The following is a 24,767-nucleotide window of genomic DNA, read 5'->3' as shown; positions in this document are numbered from 1 at the left end:
CCCACAATTTGTGCAGCTTTGTTGGTGCATAGAAACCCAAAGCTACAATATGACCTTTTTATAAGAAGCAGCAAGTCGGTGGAAAAAACCTACTACATGTAGGTCTTCAATTCCAAGTTAGTCAACAATAAATAAATAAATGTAGGTGTCCTCCATCCGCTCCACCACGTGTCAACGCTGGCCAGTGCCCATCATCTCCTCTACTTCGGTCGTTGCTGATTTGCTAGCTGTGTTGCTTGTTTTGTTTCTTCTGAATAATAGTTTTTTCTTTAGATTTGCTCTCGTGAGCGATCTATGAGTAAAATGATGTAGTTTCCCGACCATTTTGGGTCGATGAAGAGTAGATCTAGTCTTCTTAAGAGCATATGTGCTTTTGTGGCTATTTTTTTGTTGGGGCTGGGTTTTCTCTGTTTTTTGTTGTCTGTATTTTTGTTTGAATAAGGATTTTTTAGACCTTTGGGTTGTAGATGTGATTTGTTTTCAGAGCGAGGAAGATGAGCTACTTATGCATTGAGTTGAGTCTGTTTAGAACAGATATGGTGTTACAACTGAAAAGTAGTTATAGGTAAGCGGATATTGATGTCATAGATAGGTCTTGAATGTTTGATTTTTATGTAAGCATCTATGATTTGTAACCTCGTACCTTCGGCTATGATTTTTTTAGAGCTTTTTACTTTGTGATGTAAGAATGTTATGCTCGTGATCCTTCTTCAATGAGACTGAAATTTTTTTCAAAAAAAAAAAAAAAAAAAAACTAATATTGTTTCCACCCCCCCCCCCCCCCCCCCCCCCCATTTTTTTTTTTCAATTCTTTTAGCATCCTCATTAATTTTTTAATTTTTTTTGTTGCTTTGCTGAGAAAAAAAAAAAAAAGTGATTTAAAAACAAATTAGAGGTACTCTGTCCATAATTATCAAACAATAAAATATTTTCTTATAAATATTTCAAACAATATTTCTCTAGATATCCCAAACAATTTACAGACTAGGCACGTAAAGTCTACTCCTATAAATCTTTTTTAAGGCATCTCCAAAATACAGAATAATTTTAAGAGGCCTATTTGTGTCCTACTAAGAATGATGTAGCTATTAAAATTACTATTGAACTTGTAATTGATCATTATTGAATTTTGATCAAATAATAATTTTAATAACCATATCATTTTTAATATGACACAAATAAACCTTTTAGAATTACTCCAAAATACATACACATTTTTTCTAAAATGAAAAGGTCTCACTTTTTTCTAATTTCTTACATTTGTAATAAATAAATAAAACTATTTTGACCGTTACATTTTTAAAATTCAAATACTTCAACGTTTTCATTAATAATTATGTCAGTTCAAATTAAAAAAAAAAAAAAAAAAAAATCATCATAATTTTAAAGAAATATTATTAATCTATTTCAAAAAGGAAGTGATGTGTGAACGTACAGGCGATCTTTTTTCTTTTTGTGTTATCAGACAACATGGATAACATGTTTGCATTCACGTGCAATACAGCGTTGTCCAATTGGTGAGCAAAACTACCAAAGCCAAAGGGAAAGTACCCACCTACCTCACCCGCTGTGACGGAGTCATTTTCCCAATTGTTTTTAAGGAAAAGCTGTTGCGCTAAACTCCAAACATCGTTAATTAAGAGACATCTGACCTGTCCTTACGGCGCATCACATGCACCTGCATCACTCCCTCCTACCACTGTCTCGGGCCCCACGTGGGACCTAGAAGATGCGACGGTGGATATATCAAGTTTTCTCGTAGATCCACCACGGTAATAGGATCCCAAATGGACCGCCCTGATTCGTTCCCAGCCCCAAGTCCGGATCGTGCCACGGTGGATAAGACCGGACCATCATTGCCTACACGTCGACCATGTTCCGCGGCTTTCGTCCCTGGGACCCGCCTCCATTACCATACAAAGTTAAACCAACGGGACCCACCTCGGCCTCGTGGACTTTTCTTGATCGGGTATCGGGATCCGACCGGTCTGAGTTATTATTGGAGCATGGCTTGTGAGAACGGCTCCGAAGCTTCACGGCCCAGCCGAGCTGATATCAATGTATTATGTAACCACTCCTATTAAGACATAATTCCACCCAGACATAATTACGTTATTTTAATTTTTTAAATAATATCATAATATATATATAACAATATTCCTTCTTTATTCATTTCATAAAAATATATCATATTATTTTAACAAAACAATATGATAAATATAATAAGAAATTTCTTTCATCCAAATTTGATCTATGTTTTGTTTAACTTTTTGAATGTCATCAACTTAATCAGTTTCGATGAGTTACGTCTCTGATCATTGCCGGGTCCATCACAACTTTTTCAACTAGACAATAATTTCTTTATTTTTTTATTTTTATTTTATTTTTATCTCCTCTACAAATACATTCCCAAATGTAATCTCTTTTGTTTCTTTTACCATTAATGACAATTCTTTCATATGCTTGATAATTCATTTGCCATCGATCAATAATTTGTTCTAAAAAAATAATTAAGTAGAAAACAAAAAAGATTGACCGAAGATCCAAGATTGTTACTACTAAAGTTTAGTGTAAATTTTTTTTTTTTAAAAATGTCATATGAACTATCAAATTCATATTCCTTGACGTGACATAATAATCACCATTTACTACAACGTTAAAAAATGTGTAATTGAAACTTGAAACTTGAAAGTGTGAACTTTAAATTACATATCACATTTTTCTAAATAAAACAAAATAACATAAAAGAAAATTTATTCACATACTTTTAATTATTTACTCTCTAGTATGTCAGTAAAAATTAAAATTAAATATTACATGTATTTTTATTTATTATTTTATTTAGTAATAATTTATATATATTATCACATTAAAAAGTGAACGCTCAAAAAAAAAAATGTATAACACTGCTCAATATGAATATAGAATATAAAATAATTGGTCTCACTTTTGAATATAGAATATAAAAAATAATTGATCTAACTTTAATTTGAAATGGACGTATTGGACCAAATGATGTTCTTCTAGTTCTATCTTTCCTAAAGCCACCACTACCCCAGACAGCGCATGCGGGCCACGTGTATCTCTGATTCTGGTAGGGCAGGGAATCAAACGTCTCAGGGAGCCCGTGATTTTGTTACGTGTATGGTCTAGATTCGTCCTAGGTGTGAAAAGGTCAAGCAACCTATTTCTTTCTTTTTATTATTACTCTTCCAGAGAGATCTTGGGCCCACATAGGTAGGCTGGCTTGCAATTGCTTGGTCGTAATCAAGGAGAAATTGACATATGGGCCAGTCCAAGGATGTCTGTAATATAAAAATTTCCACAAATTTGTTTTCATTATCTGGTTGTTTGATAGTCTACTTTAATTAATGGAAATCTAATTTCCTGGTTGTTTATTAAAAATCATATTACTTAGACATGGACATGATCGTAAATTAAGATGTTGACTGATGTATTGCTTTAGACAAGTCAAAACTCTAGTCTCTCATGGGAAATTTTGTCAGAGCTTTAAAATGTTTTCTTCAACGATAAATTTTCTGTAATTTTATTTAAAAAATCGAATTTTTATCCACCATTGACTCTTAAGCAAAATAGTTGTTCAACTAATATGTTCTTTAAAATAATTTTTTAATTTTCTGTTATACTATATTAGTTTCTCGCATCATATGGGGGATTGCGCCGGCGCAACCCACCTCCTTCTCAATTTTTTGTATTTTTATATTACGTCGAGTTGACTTGTTATGACATGACGATTCATTCGATATGCATTCAACGGGAGTACGCAAAACATGATAAAGTTAATTATGCAAAATGCACGTGTGTGTATTATTGGATATGACATGACATTTTGTTAAAAAATTTGACGGAATCGAAGTCTGTCAAGGGATTGATTTGGTAATGGATTAAACCTTAACGATTGATTTTGAATTTCGATGAATGATTTGATAAAAACTAAAACCCTAAACGACTAGAACAGTAACTTTCCCAAAAAAAATAAAAAGGACCGCTTTATATTTCATAGTAATAAATTTAATAAGCGCCATAAGTTTTTATGGTTAAGATGCACCTAGATAATCCTATTGGACCGGGACGGAATTAGGCTTAAAAATTATGTTTAACCCATATTAAAATGAGAAAATGCTTAGAATACTGTAATTTTTACTACTTTGATGATGGTTTTACAATTAATATCAGCTAAAGTTTATCAGCAACATATATTAATCAAAGAAGGTTGCTGGTGGGTGCCTAATGTGGATAATATCTTTTGTTTTTTTTTGTTTTGTTTAATAACAATTATTATTATTTTATTCAAAAGTGGGATGGGGAAGGGGGAAAGGGGAGTGGATCATATCTTAGATAGCTGTCAGATTTGATATTTTAGCTGTTGATTATCGATATGGTGATTGACTGATTGTCTTATTTCTCATTATTTAGCCCATCAAATTTCTTTTTTCACATTACTTGCCGTTATCTTCTGTCTTCAAGTTGTTGCTTTTCTTCCTCGATGGCCAAAAAGACAGGACAAAGTTTGTCTAAATTGAGTTATAAAAAAAAAAAAAAAAATGATTAAATTAGTATATATGTATATATTTTTTAAAACATGTAATTTATATATATATATATATATATATATATATTTGAGTAAAGTTCACTTAATTCTCTTAAATTGCAATGTTAATGATAATTTACCTCTCAAATTATTAATTATGATAATTTACCCCTTAAACTACCAAAACAATAACAATATACTCCAAATGCTAGCAAAATGACGAAATTACCCTTATAAAATTTTTAATAAATCAAAAATATCCTTAAAATTTTAAAAAGAAAAATTTAAATTTTAGAATTTTAGTTTTTATTTTAGTAAGAGTAATTTCATTATTTTGTTAAAATTGAAGGTACATTGTTATTGTTTTAGTAGTTTAGAGAGTAAATTATCACAATTGATAGTTTGAAAATAGATTATTATTATTAAGGTGATAGTTTAAGAAGATTAAGTGAACTTTACCTTATATATTTTTATAATACATATAAATCAATACATTTTAAAAAAATACATATAAAAACGGCATGATTTTGAGACGCGAAATGTTAATGAAGTTGTTTCCAGTTGTAAGAAAAGAAAAGTAATTAGAGGTGTTGGATTATTTTATTTGAGTCTGTCAGAGTAGTTTCAGTTAACTATCGTGCTGTCAATGATGATGTTTGATTGTTTGTCACTTAATTATTCCGCCTAATTCCGGGATCAAAAAGTAAAGATGTTATTATATTTAGTTACACGTCATTATTGGGGTGAAGGCTTAGCCAACGACGCGCGCGGCTTACCACTCAAATGGTTAGTACGCGTATCGTATGACAAAATCCAACTATATCCACTTGTTTGTAACTTTGTATGGTCGGTGTTTTGTGCACGGACATCATCACTCATTCACACTCTTTTTTGCAGCATGCAATATTTGACATATATATATATATATATATATATTGGATTACATTGTATTGAATCTGATATAAAAAATAAATATAAAAATCTCTATTTATAAAGAAGTTATGAGTGATAAGCAAATAATTTAGTAAACCTAAAATAGTTAAGGAAGTAAATAACTTTAATATATATACCTTTTTGCCTGCCATGATGTAGCATGCCATCAATGGTGCATGCAAGCAAGGATGAAACTTGGCCTGAAAGTTAAACCATAGCTTTGTATAAAATAAATAATAAATGAATGTGAAATATATATAGATGATGAACAATTTCTGTACCCTAATGAAGCGATGGTCACTAGTTTGAATCTTTCTCCCCTTTCTTGTGTGGACATGTCAAAAGAAAAAAAAATTTCTGCCCCCATAAAAGAAATCCAAGGAGCACATTACTTACTCATTACTTGCTTTAGCTTTATACGGTAACAGAGTAAAGTTGGATTCATTGACTCCAAATTTTGTATCTACTTTTTTACGTTGACTGAGCCCAAAGTTACGTCTTATTTGTTCAACTAGGAATTAAGCTACGCAAGATCGATAAATTAATCTATAATAATAATTCATGTGGGTAGGTTTGACAACGCTTTAAGGTTAATTATTATTATTTTTTTTTTAAAAATAAATAAGCAAATATAGAAGCATTAATAAAAGAATTATTTTGCGTGACAGTAAAACTGCATGTGTTTAAGGATTAATCAAGGCTAAATTGACTGAATTGGAGCTGTCTGGCAACCTAATTTTGAGATTAGAAGAAAAAGGATGGCGTAAGTAAAACAGTCACGTGATCGTAAAACTGAGCACTGACATCAGAGCAAGGCGAGCAATTCGCCGGTGTTCGTTTAACTAAAAATCAACCAACTATGACAAAAAAAAACTAGCCGAGCCGAGCCTCGAGCCCCTGGTTTAGCTCTCCCCCAATGCGGAGCTGAGAATTCACCAACCGCGAGTTAAATCCCAACCCAACCATCGTTTACCTCTCACCTCAGCCAATCCACAAAAAGTCTCTGCGCGTGCCTCACACCCCCCCCAACCCCTGGCTCTCTTGCGCTCTTTCTCTCGCTTGCTCGCTCCCATGGAGAGTTCGAGACGACTATGACCAGCTATTCGACGACCGCTTACTGATCAAATCAACGGTTACACTTAACAGAAGAAAAATCCACGGCGGTGACTGTACGTTCGGAACGGTGGCGAACCGGAGAGATTTGAGAGTTTGGAGCTATGGAGGAAGAGAAAGGAGCTTTGGCGCAGAGCCTGATCGACATAGTGAACGAGATAGCTTCGATCTCGGAGTACAGGTGTACGGTCAAGAAGCAGTACTGCAATTTGGCGAGGAGGTTGAAGCTGTTGACCCCAATGTTCGAGGAGATCAGGGACAGCAAAGAGGCCGTCCCGGAAGAGACCGTGAGAGCTCTGGTTTCGATGAAGGAGGCTCTGAAATCGGCCAAGGAGTTGCTCAAAATCGGGAGCGAAGGGAGCAAGATTTACCTGGTGCGTTTACGTCCATTCAGTGAGTCTTTTGTACGTTGATTTTGATTTGGTTTCTGTTTGTTTGCTGGGAAAAAAAAATGAAGGGAAGTGAGGGAAAATAGACGGTGAGTCTGTGATTGCGATTGCCGGAGCTGCCACTTTGGAAGCAGCCAAATCAGTTCTGGCGATTAAATAACATTTCTAAAGCAATATTTTTTTTAAAAAAATGTTGTGCGTTAAAACTGATTATTACTTATCAAAAAAAAAAAAAAAAAAGTTGTGCGTTAGGTTCTGTTCGATTTTGGAATTAAATAGCAGAGACTTGGTGTATGTGTTAGGATCAGCTGAATCGGCTGGGAATGAAGCAGATGGCATTAGTTCGAATCGTGCGGACATCTTTTGTGCGGACATGGAAAAAAAAAAAAAAAATCAGCTGAATGGGAGTTTTTGTTCTTGGGGACTTCTCTCTCTCTTCGGAGCGTTCTTTAGGAAAGTTAGATAAACGAAATCGAGGTTTCAAACTCTGGGTTCCTTTCAATTGCTACATTTTCTCAGCTACCCAATGGAGTATGAATGATTGTTTTGAAAATTGAAGTTGCTTTGGTTATTTTCTCTGTGTGGGCTATCGGCATCATCTAATATTTGTTTATCAGTATGTGCCGGTACAATTTCTCACGAATCTAAAATTAGAAATTGCGGTTCGTGTATTATGGTTGTCAGAGTATGGATACTTGGGTCCAATTGCATAGAAGTAGAGAATGGAATTAACTAAATGTGAATTTTCCTTTTTGGAGATTCGGCATAAAGGTCCTAAAAGCTTCTTTTTTTGCGTTTTCAATCTTTTTTTTAAATTTTTTTTAGGGAACTTTTTACATATATATTTTTTTTGCAGCCACATTGTTATTGCTTAGATCCTTGAGGTTTTGGTTTCTGTCAAAGTCATCTATGAATTAGCTGGAAGCCTGAAGTAGAATTTCTGTTGGTTTATGAGTGTCCCATGCATGTATGGATTGTGAAATTTGTGGAATTTAGTACATTCTTAAATGGGTGTTATTGATGCTATTTGTCTCCATTAGCTTTGTATGTCTTGATTGTACCAAGATATATTACCTGAGAATAACCTTGTCTCTTGTTGTGTTTATTCTCTTGTATCTGAATTTATGTTCCTTTGGTCATACCCTCTTGCACATTAAGTTGAATTCCGTTTATGTCTGGAAGTAGTGGGGATATGAATTGGTATAAGATTCATTGTATGAATGGCTGAAAGCTTGTAACTTAAAGAAAAAGAGAAAATGTTAACGTTTCCTCTTGCATTTTCTGGTTGTGGAGGCACTACTTGTAAAAAAAGAAGAAAAAGAGACTTTGTGGAGGCACTACTGAAGTTACATTGTGTTGGTACATTAACTCAGTAAAGGATATGTAGGTTGTCCCTTTTTTTTTTTTTGTGAGGGGGGCACCATTGATGTTACACAGTGGAGAAAATTACTCATATTCGTGAGAGAGAGAGAGAGAGAGAGAGAGAGGGTCCGGGTGGGGGGAGGGGCAATCTCAGAGAGACAGATGCATGAACATTGTAAATTTTTTACTGCTTAGAAGAAATCACCTTTTGGAGCATAGTCTTCGCTTATCGTTTGTAGGGCTGAGCACCGTTCCCTTTGGCCAGATTTCAGCCCTGCCCTGGCAACGTTCTGGGGGGTGCGGTTTCTGGAACCATCTGCCCCTCCATGGGGTTCAAAGCTTGGCTGTATCCACCCCCCAGGGGACAGATATTTTTTTAGATCTTGTTCATTTAACCCGTGGACCGAATAGAAAACACATACAAATCAATTCTTGTTTTACATCCACTTAACTCTAGAAATCCACAAGTTAATTCATGAAATTTGTAGCTCACAAAACCATACATACATATACACATATACATAAGGAAGAAGAGAAGCCTAAGAGACAATTTAAGGGTTTATGCATAGATGAGGGGAAGAACACGAGAAAGGGCAAAAGCCCAAAATTGCTCATGAGGAGATCGTTGACAGGGGAGTAAAGGACAGTGACAAAAGAGACAATGGTGGTGAGGATGAGCTGGGCAGTGAGGGTACCATTGACCTTGCAGATGAAGCACCACCGTGGCTCAAACCCAGGTATAGCATCTCCCTAGACTCTAGATCTACCTATCCACCATCCTTTGTGTTCTCTCTCGTGTAACCGAGAAACTTCTTCTTCTGATTCTCTTTCTCTCTCTCTCTCTCTCTCAATCTGCGTCGCTGAGGGAAAGTGAAAGCTTTTTTTTTAAAAAAAATTTTTTGTTCTCTTTGATTAGTGGGAAATGAGGGCCTGGTCGTTGTTGCCTTTACCTCGTTGGTTGATAAGTGACATCAAATTTGGTGTTTCGAGGTTATAAACGGCCCGCTGAGCAGCCCCAATCAGTTGTGCAACAAAATCAGCTTGTTTTGTATGTCACAGCCATTGATTTGGGGGTTTTGATGTCAAGGTCATGTACACGGTGATTCTGCTACTATTTTTTGTAAAATACTACTTCAATATGGGCAGAAAAGAGTGCCAAATATATAGTTTGTGAGCCATGTATGAGCCCTATTTCTAGTTAGGGGACTCATGGAGATAACAGGTATACTACCCTAAAATGGGAGGGGCTGGGGATTGTTTCTCTCTGTGTTCTTTAAATTGACAGTTTTTTCCCCTTAGAACTCTAATGAATAATTCCAGCCACTTTTAGTTGATAAGGGATGAAACAAGTGTTTGGCAAGTTCTAAGAATGAAATTTTGGTCCATTGTTTGAGATTTTATGGACATGGTACAGTAGGGGAAAAAAAAAAAAAAAAGATCCGTTGTAGACATAGTTTGTAACTGTGACTAAACTCAAATCTTTCCGCACCTACCCCCTCGTTTTTCCCTGCTAACTCAAAGAAAGGGAAGCAAGAATGACAATATTCTTTATTTAAAATTGTTGAGCAATGTTTCTAGGAGAGAAGAGTTTAGGGATTATTGTTCTGTTCTTTTTTAGCAAAGGAATATTCAGTCACTTAAAATTGTAGTTATAGGTAATACACATGCATGTGTAATATAGATACCTTGGTTTAGTTATGAACATATATATGGGAAGCGTCCAGATTTAGGTTACTTTTTGTTGATGCCTTATGCTTGCTTTGCCTCTTGGTTACTTAGAAGCTCTATTGTATGTTCATTTTTTTATTCAATTTTTGAGCACATTCAAGCACACCCATGTTTGTTTTTGGAGATAAAATATTAAAAGTTTGCTTTGAAGGGCAACAAAAGCAATTCCAAAGTGTTTAATCAGATGATGCCTTGGTTTGTAGTTGCTTCTCTGTCATGGGTATTGTATTTTCTTTTCCTCTTTTCTCTTTGAATTAACCCTTGCACACCACGTACAGGTCCTAGAGAGGGAGCCAATTATGACTAAATTTCATGAGGTGACAGCTCGACTGGAACATGCTTTGAGCGGAATTTCCTATGAAAATATTGACATATCAGATGAAGTTAAGGAACAGGTAGGGACAAATATATTTTTAGTGTTGTTTTTTCTGGAATGTAATTGCCGAGGACCTCCACAATAATAGTGCACTTCCTTTCTTCATTTCTTTCTTAATCTTTCATAGTAGTGTGTTCATGGTGCATTAGCTTGAGATTAGATGCCCCGATACTGACCTTAAGAGTTTGATTCAAAGATCCATGATAACATGCATGCACACAAACACACACAATGGCTTAACAGAGTTTTCATCAAAACTTTATTTAGCCCACTTCTTGGTTTGTTGTTGAAAAAGTATCTGAGTGGGTCAAAAGAGAGCTTCTCAAGTCTCTATGTTTAATGATGTTTTGATATTTGTCTATGTTCTGTTTTAACTCTTTCTGTGTCCAGGTTGAGCTTGTTCTTGCTCAGTTCAGAAGAGCCAAAGGAAGGGTTGATTCTCCCGATGTTGAGCTGTATGCGGATCTTTTATCTCTTTACAACAAGACGAATGATGCATCAACAGATCCAGCTGTCCTAAAGAGATTGGCTGAAAAGTTGCAATTAATGGGAATAAATGACCTTACACAAGAGTCACTGGCTTTGCATGAGATGGTTACTGCCAGTGGAGGAGATCCTGGGGAGAGCATTGAGAAGATGTCAATGCTACTGAAGAAAATCAAGGATTTTGTGCAAACAGAAAACCCTAACATGGATGCTCCTGCAAGAGAAAAAAGTCTTCCTCCAAGCTGCAGTGGACAAGCATCCACGGACAAAAATCATAAGGCCCCAGTTATACCAGATGATTTCCGCTGTCCAATATCCCTGGAGTTGATGAAGGATCCTGTCATTGTCTCAACAGGGCAGGTAAATGCACCCTGCCATTGCTCTTTGATCGCAAAACTCTCCCCCTCCCTTCCTCTCCTCATTTCTTATTTGCATTACTAGAAAATGTTAGTAGAATGCACTGTGTTTTGGCCAGAGCTATTAGGATAATGAAATTGATTTCTTACATCCAATCCTGTACTTGGAAATGATCATTTCTTTGTGCAGATTGGCTGGTCACCATAGAATAACGCCTTCCTCCTGGCTGCTAAAAAACAACCATTAGTTTTGGAAGAGTGGTATTAAGATGTGATAGAAATAAAATGTTCAAAATCTTAATAATGAGGTTGACTTGACTTTTTGACTGAAAGATGTCAGAGAAAAACTATTTGTCCTTTTACTTCACAAGCCAGAACACATGCCCCATGAAAGTGAAGACTGGAGATTTGCTTATATGCATCCTACTACCACAAATTTCTAACAGGTCTTGTTTTCTCTGCTGTAGACCTATGAACGTACCTGCATTGAGAAGTGGCTGGAAGCAGGGCATGGAACATGTCCAAAGACACAACAGACCCTCTCTAGCACTGCCCTGACGCCGAACTATGTTTTACGTAGTCTCATAGCCCAGTGGTGCGAGGCAAATGGCATTGAACCACCAAAACGACCCAGTAGTTCTAGACCCAATAAAACATCTGCCTGTTCACCTGCTGAACGTACTATAATTGAAGTTCTCCTACGCAAGCTCGCATCCAACAACCCCGAAGACCAGCGATCGGCTGCCTGTAATATCCGCCTTCTTGCTAAGCGCAATGCAGATAACCGTGTGGCCATTGCTGAAGCTGGCGCAATCCCTCTCCTTGTTAGCCTTCTTTCAACACCTGATTCCCGTACCCAAGAGCATGCTGTGACTGCGCTACTTAACCTCTCCATATGTGAGGATAATAAAGAAAGCATCATATCCTATGGGGCAGTTCCTGCTATAGTTCACGTGCTCAAGAAGGGGAGCATGGAAGCTCGGGAAAATGCAGCGGCTACCCTTTTCAGCCTTTCTGTTGTGGATGGAAATAAGATCACAATTGGTGCTTCTGGAGCCATCCCACCCCTTGTAACACTACTGAGTGAAGGAACCCAAAGGGGTAAGAAGGATGCTGCAACAGCACTGTTCAACTTGTGCATTTACCAAGGGAACAAGGGAAAGGCAATAAGGGCTGGTGTTATTCCCACACTCATGCGGCTGCTAACAGAAGCAGGAGGTGGAATGGTGGATGAGGCACTTGCCATTTTAGCGATACTGGCTAGCCATCCTGAAGGTAAAGCTACCATTGGAGCTGCAGAGGCAGTGCCAGTATTGGTAGAGGTTATTGGGAGTGGATCCCCCAGGAATAGAGAGAATGCAGCTGCCGTTTTGGTACACCTTTGTGCTGGAGACCAGCAACATCTTGCAGAGGCCAATGATCTTGGAGTGATGGTTCCACTGGCGGATTTGGCACAAAATGGCACAGATAGGGCCAAGCGAAAGGCTGCACAGTTGCTAGAGCGTATGACTAGGTTTCTTGACCAACAGCAGGAGGCTCAGGCACAAGCCGAGGCACTAGCTCAGACACAGCAGTCACAGCCACCCTCCACAATAAATCCCGATGATGGCTGAGGTTCTTACATATTTTCCCCTGTTTACTCGTTTTTCTTTTGGTTCTTTTAAGGTATTGAAAGTGGCTGAGGGAAAGGTGGAAGATCACCTACCCTATCTGTAAGTTATTCGTTTGTGTGGGAATGAGGACCTTATTTTGAAGAGATTATTCAAAGAGCCTTCAATAGGGTAGAAAGATGAAAAGGGCTGAGATGTATCTGATATACATATATATGGGAACTGTACACCAGTGTAACACGTACAACTGTGATCATCCTCGGTTTTTAATGAAGAGATGTTTCCTGTATTCAAACCAAAGGATTAATGCCATTGTAGGCTAGGGGTGATATATATATGTGCAAGGAGAAGAAGAGCTTTTGAAATACGATTTGAGAGCAGTACAATGCTGTTATTAAACTTCTGTCATGCTTGCAATTGCCTGCAGCATGGGGTATTTTAGTGGGTTTCGCTTATGATGAGCCTCCTCTCTCTTCTTTGGTTCCAACAATGCTATTTCTCCATTTTCCTACTTTTCTAGATCAGGTAACCAAGTGAGCCTGGAGTGCCCACATTTTCAAAAACAAAGAAAATTAGCATATTGCCAACTTGACAGTGTCCAATCTAGCTTATGCTTATGCAAGAGGCAAAAATAACAAAAAATTATTGCAAATGGTGCCTAATTAACAGACTTTTTGTCTTGGTGCGCCTATGAAATATTGTTTGCCAGCTCACGTACACCTGCTTTAATTTGTAGAAGAAAGGAGGAGAGCAGAGGCTTGTGGCAGACTGCAAACTTCTGCTTCCAGGGCTTTCTTTAGGACATGCAGATGCAGTCACCCCATCTTCTGGGCCTTTGTGTCACCTGCTCTTTCAGTAGAGTGGACCACCACGGGCCACGGCACCCTTGCTTTATCCAACCTGCACCCTGCGCCATTAGAATGATTGGATTGTTAGACGCGGGCACACCGGCACACCACGTTGGTATACTACCTTAGGCTTATTATGAATGTTGTTGTCAGAGGTTTCTTTTCTTCCAAAGTCTTTTACAATTTAAAATAATAATTCAAATAATTTCAAATGATTCTTCTTTTTTTTTTAGAAAAAAAAAAAAAATTAAAAAAAACTGCTAAAACTCCTTGAGCATTGATATTAAGATCTCCTGTTCTCACTTTTGTAAATTTCATTAATAAGAATACTCTTGAGAGAGTTTTTCTTCATTGTTCCTATAATTCTTAGATTTAATTCTTAGATTTTTCTAGGATAATAGAAGAGTTATGAGTTATTGTGCTCGTAGATCTCCTTCCCCTACGCCACGTTGCATTAATTTGGTAATAGAGCCAAGTTATTTTTCTACCATGGCACGGAAAGGAGCACGTGGAGGAAAACATGCAACCATTGGCAGTGTGTATGAATGTTATGAGGCAGCAGGTGATGAGCAACTAATCACAATACATTTGCAGCAGATGGAGGAGTAATTTGATTATATTGCTAACGGGCGTCATCGTCAATCAAATTCACGTTTCTCATAGGAGGCTAACGAGTTTAGTGTCGAGGGAGAACCCATCAAGTCGACTTAAGCACAATTAAGCTTTACTAAAAGCTGGCAAGTGGCAAGTTGAGCTTGATTTTCTTTTCTTAATCAAGCTAGCTGATGACGTTAACTGGTCAACACTAAAGGTTGACTGATCAGCCCTATGAAGGTTGTGGGTGAAGAAGATAACGTGATGTTTATTGTTATAATTTGATTAGTCGTTCCAGCTAGAGGTCCCGCGCATTTGTGAAAGCAAGAAAGGCAAGAGAAGATGATGAAGAAGAAAAAGGAGAAAAAAGATGATGACAATGACGACATGCCCAAAGAAAGACAGAAAAAATGCAAACTCGGGCCCCCTTTAATTACGTGAAAACAAGGCCACATGCTTTCTTTCCCAATACATCAACCCTAAAACCTCCTTTTATTTAACAATATTTCACGACTATCCACGTGGTCCGGTCGTCGACATGGAACATAACTCCGAATCGTGGGTTTCCGAGCCCTCCTTTGATTGCTCTCTCTTCTTCGTACGTACCACAGCAGCATCCACTGCTCTTTATTTCTTTCCATCCATCACCATTTTTCGGAATTACAGTATGATGAAGAGAGAGAGAGAGAGAGAGTACGTGTGCTTTTTGTTGTGTGGCTGGCTGTACACACTGTTCTGGATTGCTTTATTCGTTCTCCCCGGGCAGCTTTGGTCCTTGCAAAAGCAAATCCATGCATTGATTCTTTTTCTTTTTATAAGACTCCCAAAAGTAGCGGCCCCCCAGTTGGATTTGAATACTCATGTTTGCAATTATTAGTGTGGAAGATTTGCACTTACATTTTTCTCCATCCATTTTGAACGGAATGGGAGGTAATTAATTAGGGACACATCAAACATCCCATATTAAAACGATCGAAGCTTTCTAAAGTTGTCTCATCATTATTTTGACCATATAGTTGTATTTTGTTGCATAAAAAACAGCAGGCTAGGGTATCTTTGATTCTTTTCTAGTTTAGGACAATAAAAGTGAACAAATAAGAATAAACCAATCGACAATTAAATTAATTAAGCAACATAATGTATAATGTTTTGAAAAAACACTTTAAAAAAGAACACTTATGTATATGTATATATATATATGGTGTTACATGGAATTCTAGAATACTAGCTAGCTTGTTGGGGGGTTTGGTTGAAAATGGAAGTTGATGGTTTAATTTGAGTGAGGTTTTTGGCGTTTTCTTAGACTGTTGCCCTTTCGCTTCATCATCATTTCGCACACTACAAATAAGTACGTCCCATCTTATGATTCTTATCTTATTATTGCAAAGTCTTCTTTTTTGTTGGGATATATATAATTATTACAATATCATTAAGAGTAGTACTAGACTACTGCATGTTATATATTGTAGTGTGTGACGATCGATGATGTTCTTCTTCTCTATTCTCTTTGGCGACCGGACATGCCTACATGTCTGTGTTAACCGTTTTCTTGGGAAGATGAAAACTGAGAAGAAGGGTACGACCACCTATCATTTTCTTAAAATAAAATAAAAAAATAATCCTCTGATCATATGAACCTTGCAAAATCTTGACACAATAAGAAAATTTCTTATAATTTTATTTAGTTTTCCATAACATGGTGATAGGGAAGGAGAAGCAATTTGATGCGGGATGAGAAAATTAAGTCGATCAATTTAAGGTTAAGGTTTCTCGGGGTTTATTTAAATGTTCTTTTATATCCTACGAAGACATATTATGATTATAATTAATGATAAAAAATGTTTTCTTGGAAATATGATTGTTGTCTTCTTCTTGGTAATGAGAGACTCTACCAAAACCGCAGTATTGTTTACCGATAATACTATGATCAATGTGATTTATTTATTATTTTTATGTTGTTCTTTGTCTATTTTCTCTTGTTATCGTTCTATCCTGCGTGACAATCTCCTTTAGAAGTGTAACAGAAACGAGAGAGAGAGATCTGCAGATTGAAGAAGCTCTACATGAGAAAGAGAGAGAGAGAGAGAGAGATCTGAAGATTGAAGAAGCTCTTCATGAGAGAGAGAGAGAGAGATCTGCAGATTGAAGAAGCTCTGCATGAGAGAGAGAGATCAGCCACATTACGATCAAACTACCGATCGAGAGTGACCGACAAGGGATCAGATTGATGAAGAAGCTCTACATCTACTGCAACTTCAACGTCATCCTCAAGTAGTGAAGATGATCACCTAGATCTATCTATATATATCATAATGCAAATGAAAACTATGTATACGTGGACTTTTCCCAGTTAGATTTTCATAAATATTGCTCAATTTCAGCACTAATTCAACCGTGAAATACATTGATACGTAGGCAATATAATTAAGCAAGCTTCATGTATATATAGTTGCATCAACCAACTGTCGTAAATAGTGCAAGTTATTTCTCACTCTCACACATGCAATTGGTGCTAAAACAGTTGGAAACTAAGAAATTTCCATGAAATTTTTCTACAGAAATAAAGATCATCATGTCTTACATATAACAAACTCCACATATATATATATCACCTCACACACACAAGCAATACTTCTACAAACAACACCATACAAACAAAGAAAACATAAAAGTACATAAACTAATTAACAACAGCACATGGATACGATCTACCATTTTTTTGTTTTTTTTGCTTCTTCCCTTGCCAGATCGTGCATCATGAGAGTTTCCTCAATTTCATCATCTTAATATGTTAGAAGTTGTTCATTATGATCACATCCAACCCTTTTACCATAAATCCCGGATTAAAAACTTTAGCTCATGTGGTGTGAGGTGACGATCAAGAAATACCAGAATTATAGCAGATGGGAGGATGAAGAAGAGTGGAGACCTGATAAATCTGTCCATGCATTTCCTCCCCAGTTGAGACCTGACAAATTTTGCCCTTGTCTTTCTTCCATTTTCATCCCTGGAGGCAGCTGAGAAACCCTAGAATTTGAAGTCATAGTCCTAAGCTCAGTATCTCCAACTATAGGAGAAGCTACTTCAACTCCTTCACTTTGAATTGAGTATAAAGCTGGGGATGACTCAAAGCCACCCATGAAAGGGAATTGCTGCAAACGCCACTGCTCCGCTCCTCCGCCTGAACCGCTTCCAATCGGATACCCTACCAGATCCGTCTGCGCTTGGGTGTCAGGGTGGTTTTCAACGAGACCATTCTTAATAAAAAGGTCATATCTAGAATTTCTGACATCAGATGACGGCATGTTTCTGACATCAATGTCACTGAAATTTAAGCCAATATTTCCCACACCATACCTGCTAAGATTCTGTAAAGAGGCCATGAAGGGTAATTGAGGAGGTTGCTGAGGCAAAAAACCAACATTTGTCTCCAAGGTAGAGGCAGAGGGAATTGCACTGCTAGAGTTGAGACCCATTTGTCTCTCAGTTGAGGTGGCCGGAGATTTATTCCGGTTGCTTTTGTTCTTCTTGTTTTTGCGGCAACCCCCACCCACCGGAACATTCCGAAGAGCACCCCCTCTAGTCCAGTAACGGCGACATGTCTTGCAGAAGTGACGGGGCTGAGTTAGGCTATAATTATTGAAGTAGCAAAACTTAGTATTGGAGGAATCACAGCGGGGACACTTGAGAGCTGTCTCCGGCTGGGGTATCTTGGCTAACCTGGCTCGATCAGCCATCGAACCGGGCCTGATCGCGCCGGCACCACCGCCGCCAGCATGGTGGGGTGGTGGGAGGAGTGGGTTTTGATTGTCATCACTTCCTTGTTGATGATTTGGTTGCTGCAAAATAATAAACCCTTGTAAATGTGAAGCATAAAAAGAAACAAAATATTTGGTATATTCAAGAAGAGATGAGTAGAGAATAGGAATAATTATCTTTTTAATTTGCTTTTTTCGGGTTCAAAAGATGTGGATGAAATTTGAAGAAAACCTTACCTGCTGCCAATTGTGAGTATCTAAATAGACTGGAACAGATGAGAAAACCATGGTTTTTGATCTTTTTTTTTTCTTTTCTTTTATAAAGTTTGATGGGTCTTTTGGAAAATATGGTGGAGAATCGCACCAAGGGAATACCAGAGGCGAGAAAGAAAGCAAAAAGAGATTAAAGAGGGAGAGGAGGAGGAAAGCTAAGAGAGGCTTTTGTTTACTTTGCTCTTATTCTCTCATTCTCATCTCTTTTTGTTTTATTATATTTTTAGGGTTTGAGTGGACGAAGTTTCTTCGCAAATAAGCTTCTTTGGATGCTGTGATTTAGTGCTCAAAAAGAGAGTGGCTCCCCATGCATGTAAGAGAGAGAGAGAGATGATGACACTGTAAAGCAATTTATCATATGGTGGAATCGATCGATGGATCGAGTAGTAGTAAAATACCTAATTAGAGACCAGCACCCATGAAAATAAAGGAACACGCCTTAATTTGCAACAAACGTACAGCAAACTTTAATTTATATATATATATATATATATATAAAGCTTACATAGAACATTATCATTGGCTCGATCATCAAAAACCAGATTTTGGAACTTTATATATATATATAGGACTTCTACTAGCTAGGTTAAGTATTCCCACAAGATGTTTTCATGAATATTATGCAGAATAGTACTACGACGATAAAATAGTTGAGACGAGCATCTCTAATAAGGATTTTCATTTTAATTACTATATATATATATATTTTCATTTTAGTTACTAGTTCAACAGAACATCTATTTTAACTATCTACTCTAATTAAATATTATTTTTTAGTATTATTTTATTATATGAAAATTAAAGGGGGAGAGAGAGAGAGAGAGAGTGAGGGATAGGAAGGAAAAAGAACAAACAAGTGTTGAGGGAGGAAGAAAGATGGAAAAATAATGAATATAATGTGCTACAATAGTTTTCAAATATGAAAGTTTACTATAACAAATTTTTAAAAAAATTTCATTTTGAAATTAGCTCTGCTGAAGAAGTAAAAATACTCAAAATAGATAAATTTAACTATATCTCTATTTTGAAAGCATTATTGGAGATGCTCTTAAAATGATCGAGAAAAAAAATTTTAAATTGGCCCCGGTATTTTAGGGTTGTGACAAATAGTTCTTTAGGGTTTAAAAAGTGATTAAACACTTAATGGAGGTAAGCGAAAATAGAAAACAAGAAGATTACTACCGTTAGAAAAGTCAACATATATGATCTATTATTATAATATAAAAATAAAAATAAAAACAGAGAGGGTGGCTGAACCAACTCAAAGGCTTAGAAATTTATTTATTTATTTACTTTTTACAATGATTGAATTTGTTAAGACTGTCATTATAGCATTATGCTATAGTTGTAAAATAAAAATGTGGTTTCTGGCATTAATTATTATTATTATTTTTTCTTTTCATCTTTTCATTTTAAATTGGAGTTCAAAAATCATGAAGTGTGGTAGATATTGTACATTATTAAAGGGGAAAAATAAGAAAAGCAAGTTTAATAAATTAACACTCAGCAAGGTTTAAATTTACTCTTACTATCTCAATTTTTTTTTTTTTTTTATGAGAAAAATATAAACATTTTACAAGACAATTTATTACATATATATCAGATGGCGTTCGAAATATTCATGAAGAAAATGATGGGAGCTGAGACACGTACTCTCGTTAGATATTATTGTATACAACTTTGAACAAACTTTTTTAATTTCTTTTGTTCTTTAGGCAAATCTTTCTTCTTTTGTTTTTTTTTTTCCTTATTTGCTAGGGAGTCAAACAAATAAACCCAAAAAAATTAATTTTTAAACTGACGTGGTAGACCGTGAGTGACAGACAAGAGAGAAGAAATTGCATTTTTTTTTTTTTAATTTAAAAACCCTTGCCGACCACATCAGTTTACAACTTTTTTTTTTTTTTTTTTTTTTTAAAAAAAGAGTTTGAAATTTTTTTTGGATTCATTTGTTTGGCTTCCAAGCACTTCTCAATAAAAAAAGCATAACGCTTGTATTTTGTTGTTGATGTTGCATAGGTTGTTTCAAAGAAGCCTGATTGAATTAAAGGAAAGGCCAGGGAAATGCAAAGCATATGGACAAAAAAGCTATATATATATATATTGTGTGTAAATGCCATAATTAAGTTAATCTATAATATATCCCAATCAACTTTTGAAGTCGCAAAATCTTCTTGTTGCCTTCCAACTTTAACATAAAAAATAAAACTTTAAAATAGAGAGGATATATATCAACTTGTAATCTGTCTTTAATTCCCTCCTTTTCTTGCGTAATCTTTTTCTCCTGATGAACCCTCTTTTTAACGATTGAGACCTCCAAATTGAGTTGGTAGATAACCATGAATTCCTTCGTAGGTGGGTGTGCCACGTGGGCTGGATCGATGGACGTCAGGAATTGAAAGGAAGAAAAGCAGGCTCTCTGTACATGTATGTTGTTTCTTCGTCAATAAGGAATCTAGTTCCTCTACATTAACTCATACAATACTTCATTCTTCTTCTATTTTCATCATGCTAGCTCCATTGTTAAAGCCTTCAAGGAGTAGTTTAATCGGCTGCAAACCATAACTTATGAATTAGCGAAGGTCACTAGTTCGAATCCTCCTTCCCCCTTCTTATGTGGACATGTCAAAAAAAAAAAAAAAAACTCCATTGTCAAAAGCTAATTAAGTCAAAATGTTCTAATATTAATTTAATTTTTTGAGATAATTAACAGGATAACTTAACATGATATCAAATTTCAGTTAAAATTATTAGAGAATTTAGAATCGTAGGTGAAATGTTAAAATATTGATTATTAATTATTAAATTCATAATTAATTTTCTTTCATGTTAAGCTTTAATTTAGAGACACGTAGCTAGAAGTTTAACAAAAAGACTACTTTGCTTTAGGCAAACAGTAGGTCACAATAATTAGCTGCTTTTACAGTATGCACACGTGCAAGTATATCCTTAAAACAAAAGTCCTTCACTTCTCCTCTAATGCTCGAGCATATATATACATATATATATATATATATATATATATTACAAAGTTTATAACTTGCACTACCTTCTTGAAGTACAATATTAATGTAAAAAAGACAAATAAAATAAGTATATCCACAACATAACTTTCTTAAGAGGATAAAATTTAGAGATGTAATCAAGCCGAGCTCAATAGTTTGAACACACGGTCAAATTCAGCTCAAACCTAAGCCTAGCTTGGAACATGTCCTCAAATTAATTAACTTGGCTCACAACACCCCTAACTAGCCGAGCCCTTGTTGTGTACTCAATTGGCCCAACATGAGTTTTTTTTTTTTTGAAGTCTGAGTTCAAAAAAAAAAAAAAAAGTAATAAACTTATTAAAAAAAAAAAAGAAAAAAAAGCCCAACTTTCTCCAATGAAAGAGAAAGATCTTGGGATGAATTACAAAAACACAGATACGTACCATTCTTTACAAGTGAAAAGAATAAGGAAAAAAGCAATTACAAGAAAAACTAAGCTCAAAATATGGGCGCTATAGACTAATCTAAAAGGTCTACTGATAGTCAACATACCAATCAAAGAACCCATATATATCCTTCATGATCACAATCAGAGAACACTATATACATAAACGAATTGCACCATACAATTAATCACTCAAATTTACTAAAAACCAAAACCCATTATGTATCTCAGCTATCCTCCGGTCGGACCAGTCATTTTTAAGCGTTATTTAAAATATTCCGGTGTAAAATATGTGTAATAAATAAGTATAAACAAAAACGTAAGAAGAGTAACATGATTACTTTATGGATAATACAATTCTAGCTTTGTGACCATGCCCAACACCAAGAGTAGCCCTCTAGAATCACGACATAGCTAGGTGGGACAAGATCGTAGAGAGATCGATCGAAGCCTCGGCGGACGCTCTTTAATTGACATCGCATGCAAAGAAATAAAAAGAGGGAGTGGTGGAGCCCTAGAGCCGGCTGACGTAGCAATGGTGAGGAGTGAGAGGACATTTCTGTGTCAATCTCTATTATCAGATGCTCTCGGTCGGGAATTCCTACTGCCACGTCCCCTACTTCTATTACAAAAAGCACTTTCCCAAAATTAGCCTACGGAATATATACCGTTTGATCTGGACGGTGGAAAAGCATCCATGCACACCCCCACCATCATCTCTCTCTCTCTCTCCCTCTCCCTCTCCTCTAGTTTATTTATTTATTTGCTTTCCTCTTTGATTGGTAAAGCTTTTGGTCTTTGGATTTTTCTGTGTTTACTATATATATAGGAGGCATGTATGTATATATATAGGGTTAATTTGAAGCTTCGTACGTACACCAACTTTTTCTTTGTTTAATTTTCAATGGAGGCCAACGTGTGGCTTGCTTTATTCGACTACATCAAGTTGGCATAATATCTGCCTATACTTTCCAAGGAAATTGAAGACTATGTATGATTATGATGGTAGGTAGAAGATTCACTATATATTCTCAAAACGAAAGGCACAACATTATTCTTACAAGGGATAGGGATTCGTCTTAACCCATATATATATATATATATATGTGTGTATGTATATCAATTCGATAATGATACATAAAGACTAGATCCATTATATATATACAGTAGTCTATTTGCTTTGATATTCATAGAAATTGACTTGACAATTGGCGTTTGTACCTATACGACGACTATGCTTTACCCATTCAGAAATCTCACTTCACGGAAAATGAAAAATATTTGGGTACTATAAATTTTACTAAAGCTCCGGTCTAAGCTTCTTACAAACCAATGTGACAATTCAGGTGGCAATTATAACATGTCAGCTACAATTAAAATTAATTGTTTAATGATTAACGTAATAAGTGCCACTTAGACTTATAAACCATAATTATTTCAATAATGGGTGTTCAGGTGGCACCTTTTGATCAGTCAAGTGCATGCTTCCAATGACCTATCGATCAAATTGAAGAAGATGAGATAGAAATAATTATGGGTTGCCTATAATAATTGTGGTTTTGAGGACATGCGCAGAACCTATATTCATGATCGGAAGAGAGTGATAAAAAATGTGTTGTGAATGTGTAATTTAATGTAGCACGTGCATGGAGCTCGAAATTATTTTGTTTGGGCATTGCTTTCTGATTGGCATGCATCGTGGAACCTGCTATATAAATATATTATCTTAAATATGGATGATTCTACTTGTTTAGTTGTGAAAGATGGAAATTGGTGGTGTTGGAATCTAATTCCCTATCTGTTTTGACAGGGTACGGCTTTTGCTCATTTTCATGCGAAAAGCTATTCCTCATGTATGGAAAAGGAGGCAAAACTGCAGCCTTGACACATTCGTTTGTCCTCTCTCACCCTCTCCCTCTCCCCCCCCTCTCTCTCTCTCTCTCTCTCTCTGTGAGTTGCCACGTACATGCACACGGAGACTTGTCAAAGTACACTGGGTTGGACGACACGTAAAAGAGATTGATGATGTTCTTTTACGTTCACTATAGATAGATGAGTCTCATCGTAGGACCCAAATTGTCCCCTTTCTGTGACAACCTTGCATATGAAGTTATCCCTCGCCAGGGGCGTCAATTCTTATTTGTTTAAATAGGTTATAGTACCCTTTAATTATAATTTGTTAATTTCTTGTTGAATTCATGTTACATTTTAACTGTCATGTCGAAATGTGTTAAGACATAAATATAATATTAATTATAGGTCAATTTTACCATGACCCATTTTAAAAAAATAGATTAAAAGCACTGCAAAATTGGGAAGTAATGGTGCTGAGATCTGTGATAGTTGCAGTAACATGAAACGGTTAATATAATATAGTTGTTATCGATCGGTCCATGAAATAGTTGCAGTAACGAAACTTTGTTCATAATTGCACATGCATATCTGACATCGGATAGATTCTACACAATCAGCTTGCGATCACTTTATAACTTACAGCTATGAAGGACCAATACCAGCAAAGCCAACTTTCCCTCGATCTGCTCAGTTTACTTGTGTGAGTGTAATATTGAAGAAGACTAATAAGCTTGAGTAGTTAATATAATATAGTTGGGTTCTAATTTATAAGTTTAAGTTTTTAGGTTGAGTAATATTTCAACATGTTATATTATAAGCTTATTAAAAGACTTTTCAAGATATCAATCTCCTTATGATCAATGGTATCATTAGAGTCGATGGTGATATCCTGTATGATAGAGTGGTGCAAGCACGAACAAACGCCCCTCGAGTAGAGGCAAATTAAAGGTGCACGGCGCAAGCGTAGATGGAGATCCTTCCAATAAGGAACAAATGTTCATGATATGGGCTTGTACAAGGTTGTATAAGGGTTCTTAAAGTATGGACAAAATGTGGAAGGTGTTAGCATTGATGAGGGTCGTTCGAGTAAGGGGTAAAGATTC

At 36.1% G+C, this 24,767-nt stretch overlaps 2 protein-coding genes and 1 long non-coding RNA gene across 6 annotated transcripts; 2 read left to right on the top strand and 1 right to left on the bottom strand.

Annotated features, from left to right (window-relative positions):
* The first annotated feature begins 6,484 nt into the window (after positions 1-6,484).
* PUB13 (plant U-box 13) lies at positions 6,485-13,194 on the top strand. Of its 2 annotated transcripts, none has more exons than XM_059573227.2 (4): positions 6,485-6,972; positions 10,356-10,472; positions 10,844-11,299; positions 11,763-13,194. In XM_059573227.2, the coding sequence occupies exons 1-4, from the start codon at positions 6,703-6,705 to the stop codon at positions 12,906-12,908; spliced, it is 1,989 nt and encodes a 662-aa protein (XP_059429210.1). In that variant the 5' UTR covers positions 6,485-6,702; the 3' UTR covers positions 12,909-13,194. The 2 variants fall into 2 exon arrangements, with proteins under 2 accessions (XP_059429210.1, XP_059429211.1); XM_059573228.2 differs by having other exon boundaries at positions 6,902-6,991.
* Positions 13,195-13,401: 207 nt separating this feature from the next.
* Positions 13,402-18,590, bottom strand: LOC132163027 (dof zinc finger protein DOF3.6). Of its 3 annotated transcripts, none has more exons than XM_059573229.2 (3): positions 18,343-18,590; positions 17,277-18,186; positions 13,402-13,812 (listed from the first exon to the last, which is right to left on the bottom strand). In XM_059573229.2, exons 1-3 carry the CDS (start codon positions 18,391-18,393, stop codon positions 13,721-13,723), a joined length of 1,053 nt encoding a protein of 350 aa, XP_059429212.2. In that variant the 5' UTR covers positions 18,394-18,590; the 3' UTR covers positions 13,402-13,720. The 3 variants fall into 3 exon arrangements, with proteins under 3 accessions (XP_059429212.2, XP_059429214.2, XP_059429213.2); XM_059573231.2 differs by lacking the exon at positions 13,402-13,812 and adding an exon at positions 14,912-15,121 and having other exon boundaries at positions 18,343-18,589; XM_059573230.2 differs by lacking the exon at positions 13,402-13,812 and having other exon boundaries at positions 16,930-18,186; positions 18,343-18,587.
* On the top strand, positions 15,594-16,785 carry LOC132163028 (uncharacterized). Its single transcript, XR_009438272.2, has 2 exons — positions 15,594-15,695; positions 16,361-16,785. It is a non-coding gene; the product is annotated as an uncharacterized LOC132163028 (long non-coding RNA).
* Positions 18,591-24,767: the final 6,177 nt, after the last annotated feature.

This window comes from Corylus avellana, chromosome 8 (assembly GCF_965113065.1).
Source record: "Corylus avellana chromosome 8, dhCorAvel1.hap1.2, whole genome shotgun sequence".
NCBI classification, from domain to species: Eukaryota; Viridiplantae; Streptophyta; class Magnoliopsida; order Fagales; family Betulaceae; genus Corylus; species Corylus avellana.
Note: the sequence above shows the minus strand (reverse complement) of the source record. Positions and strands in the feature narration are given on the sequence as shown.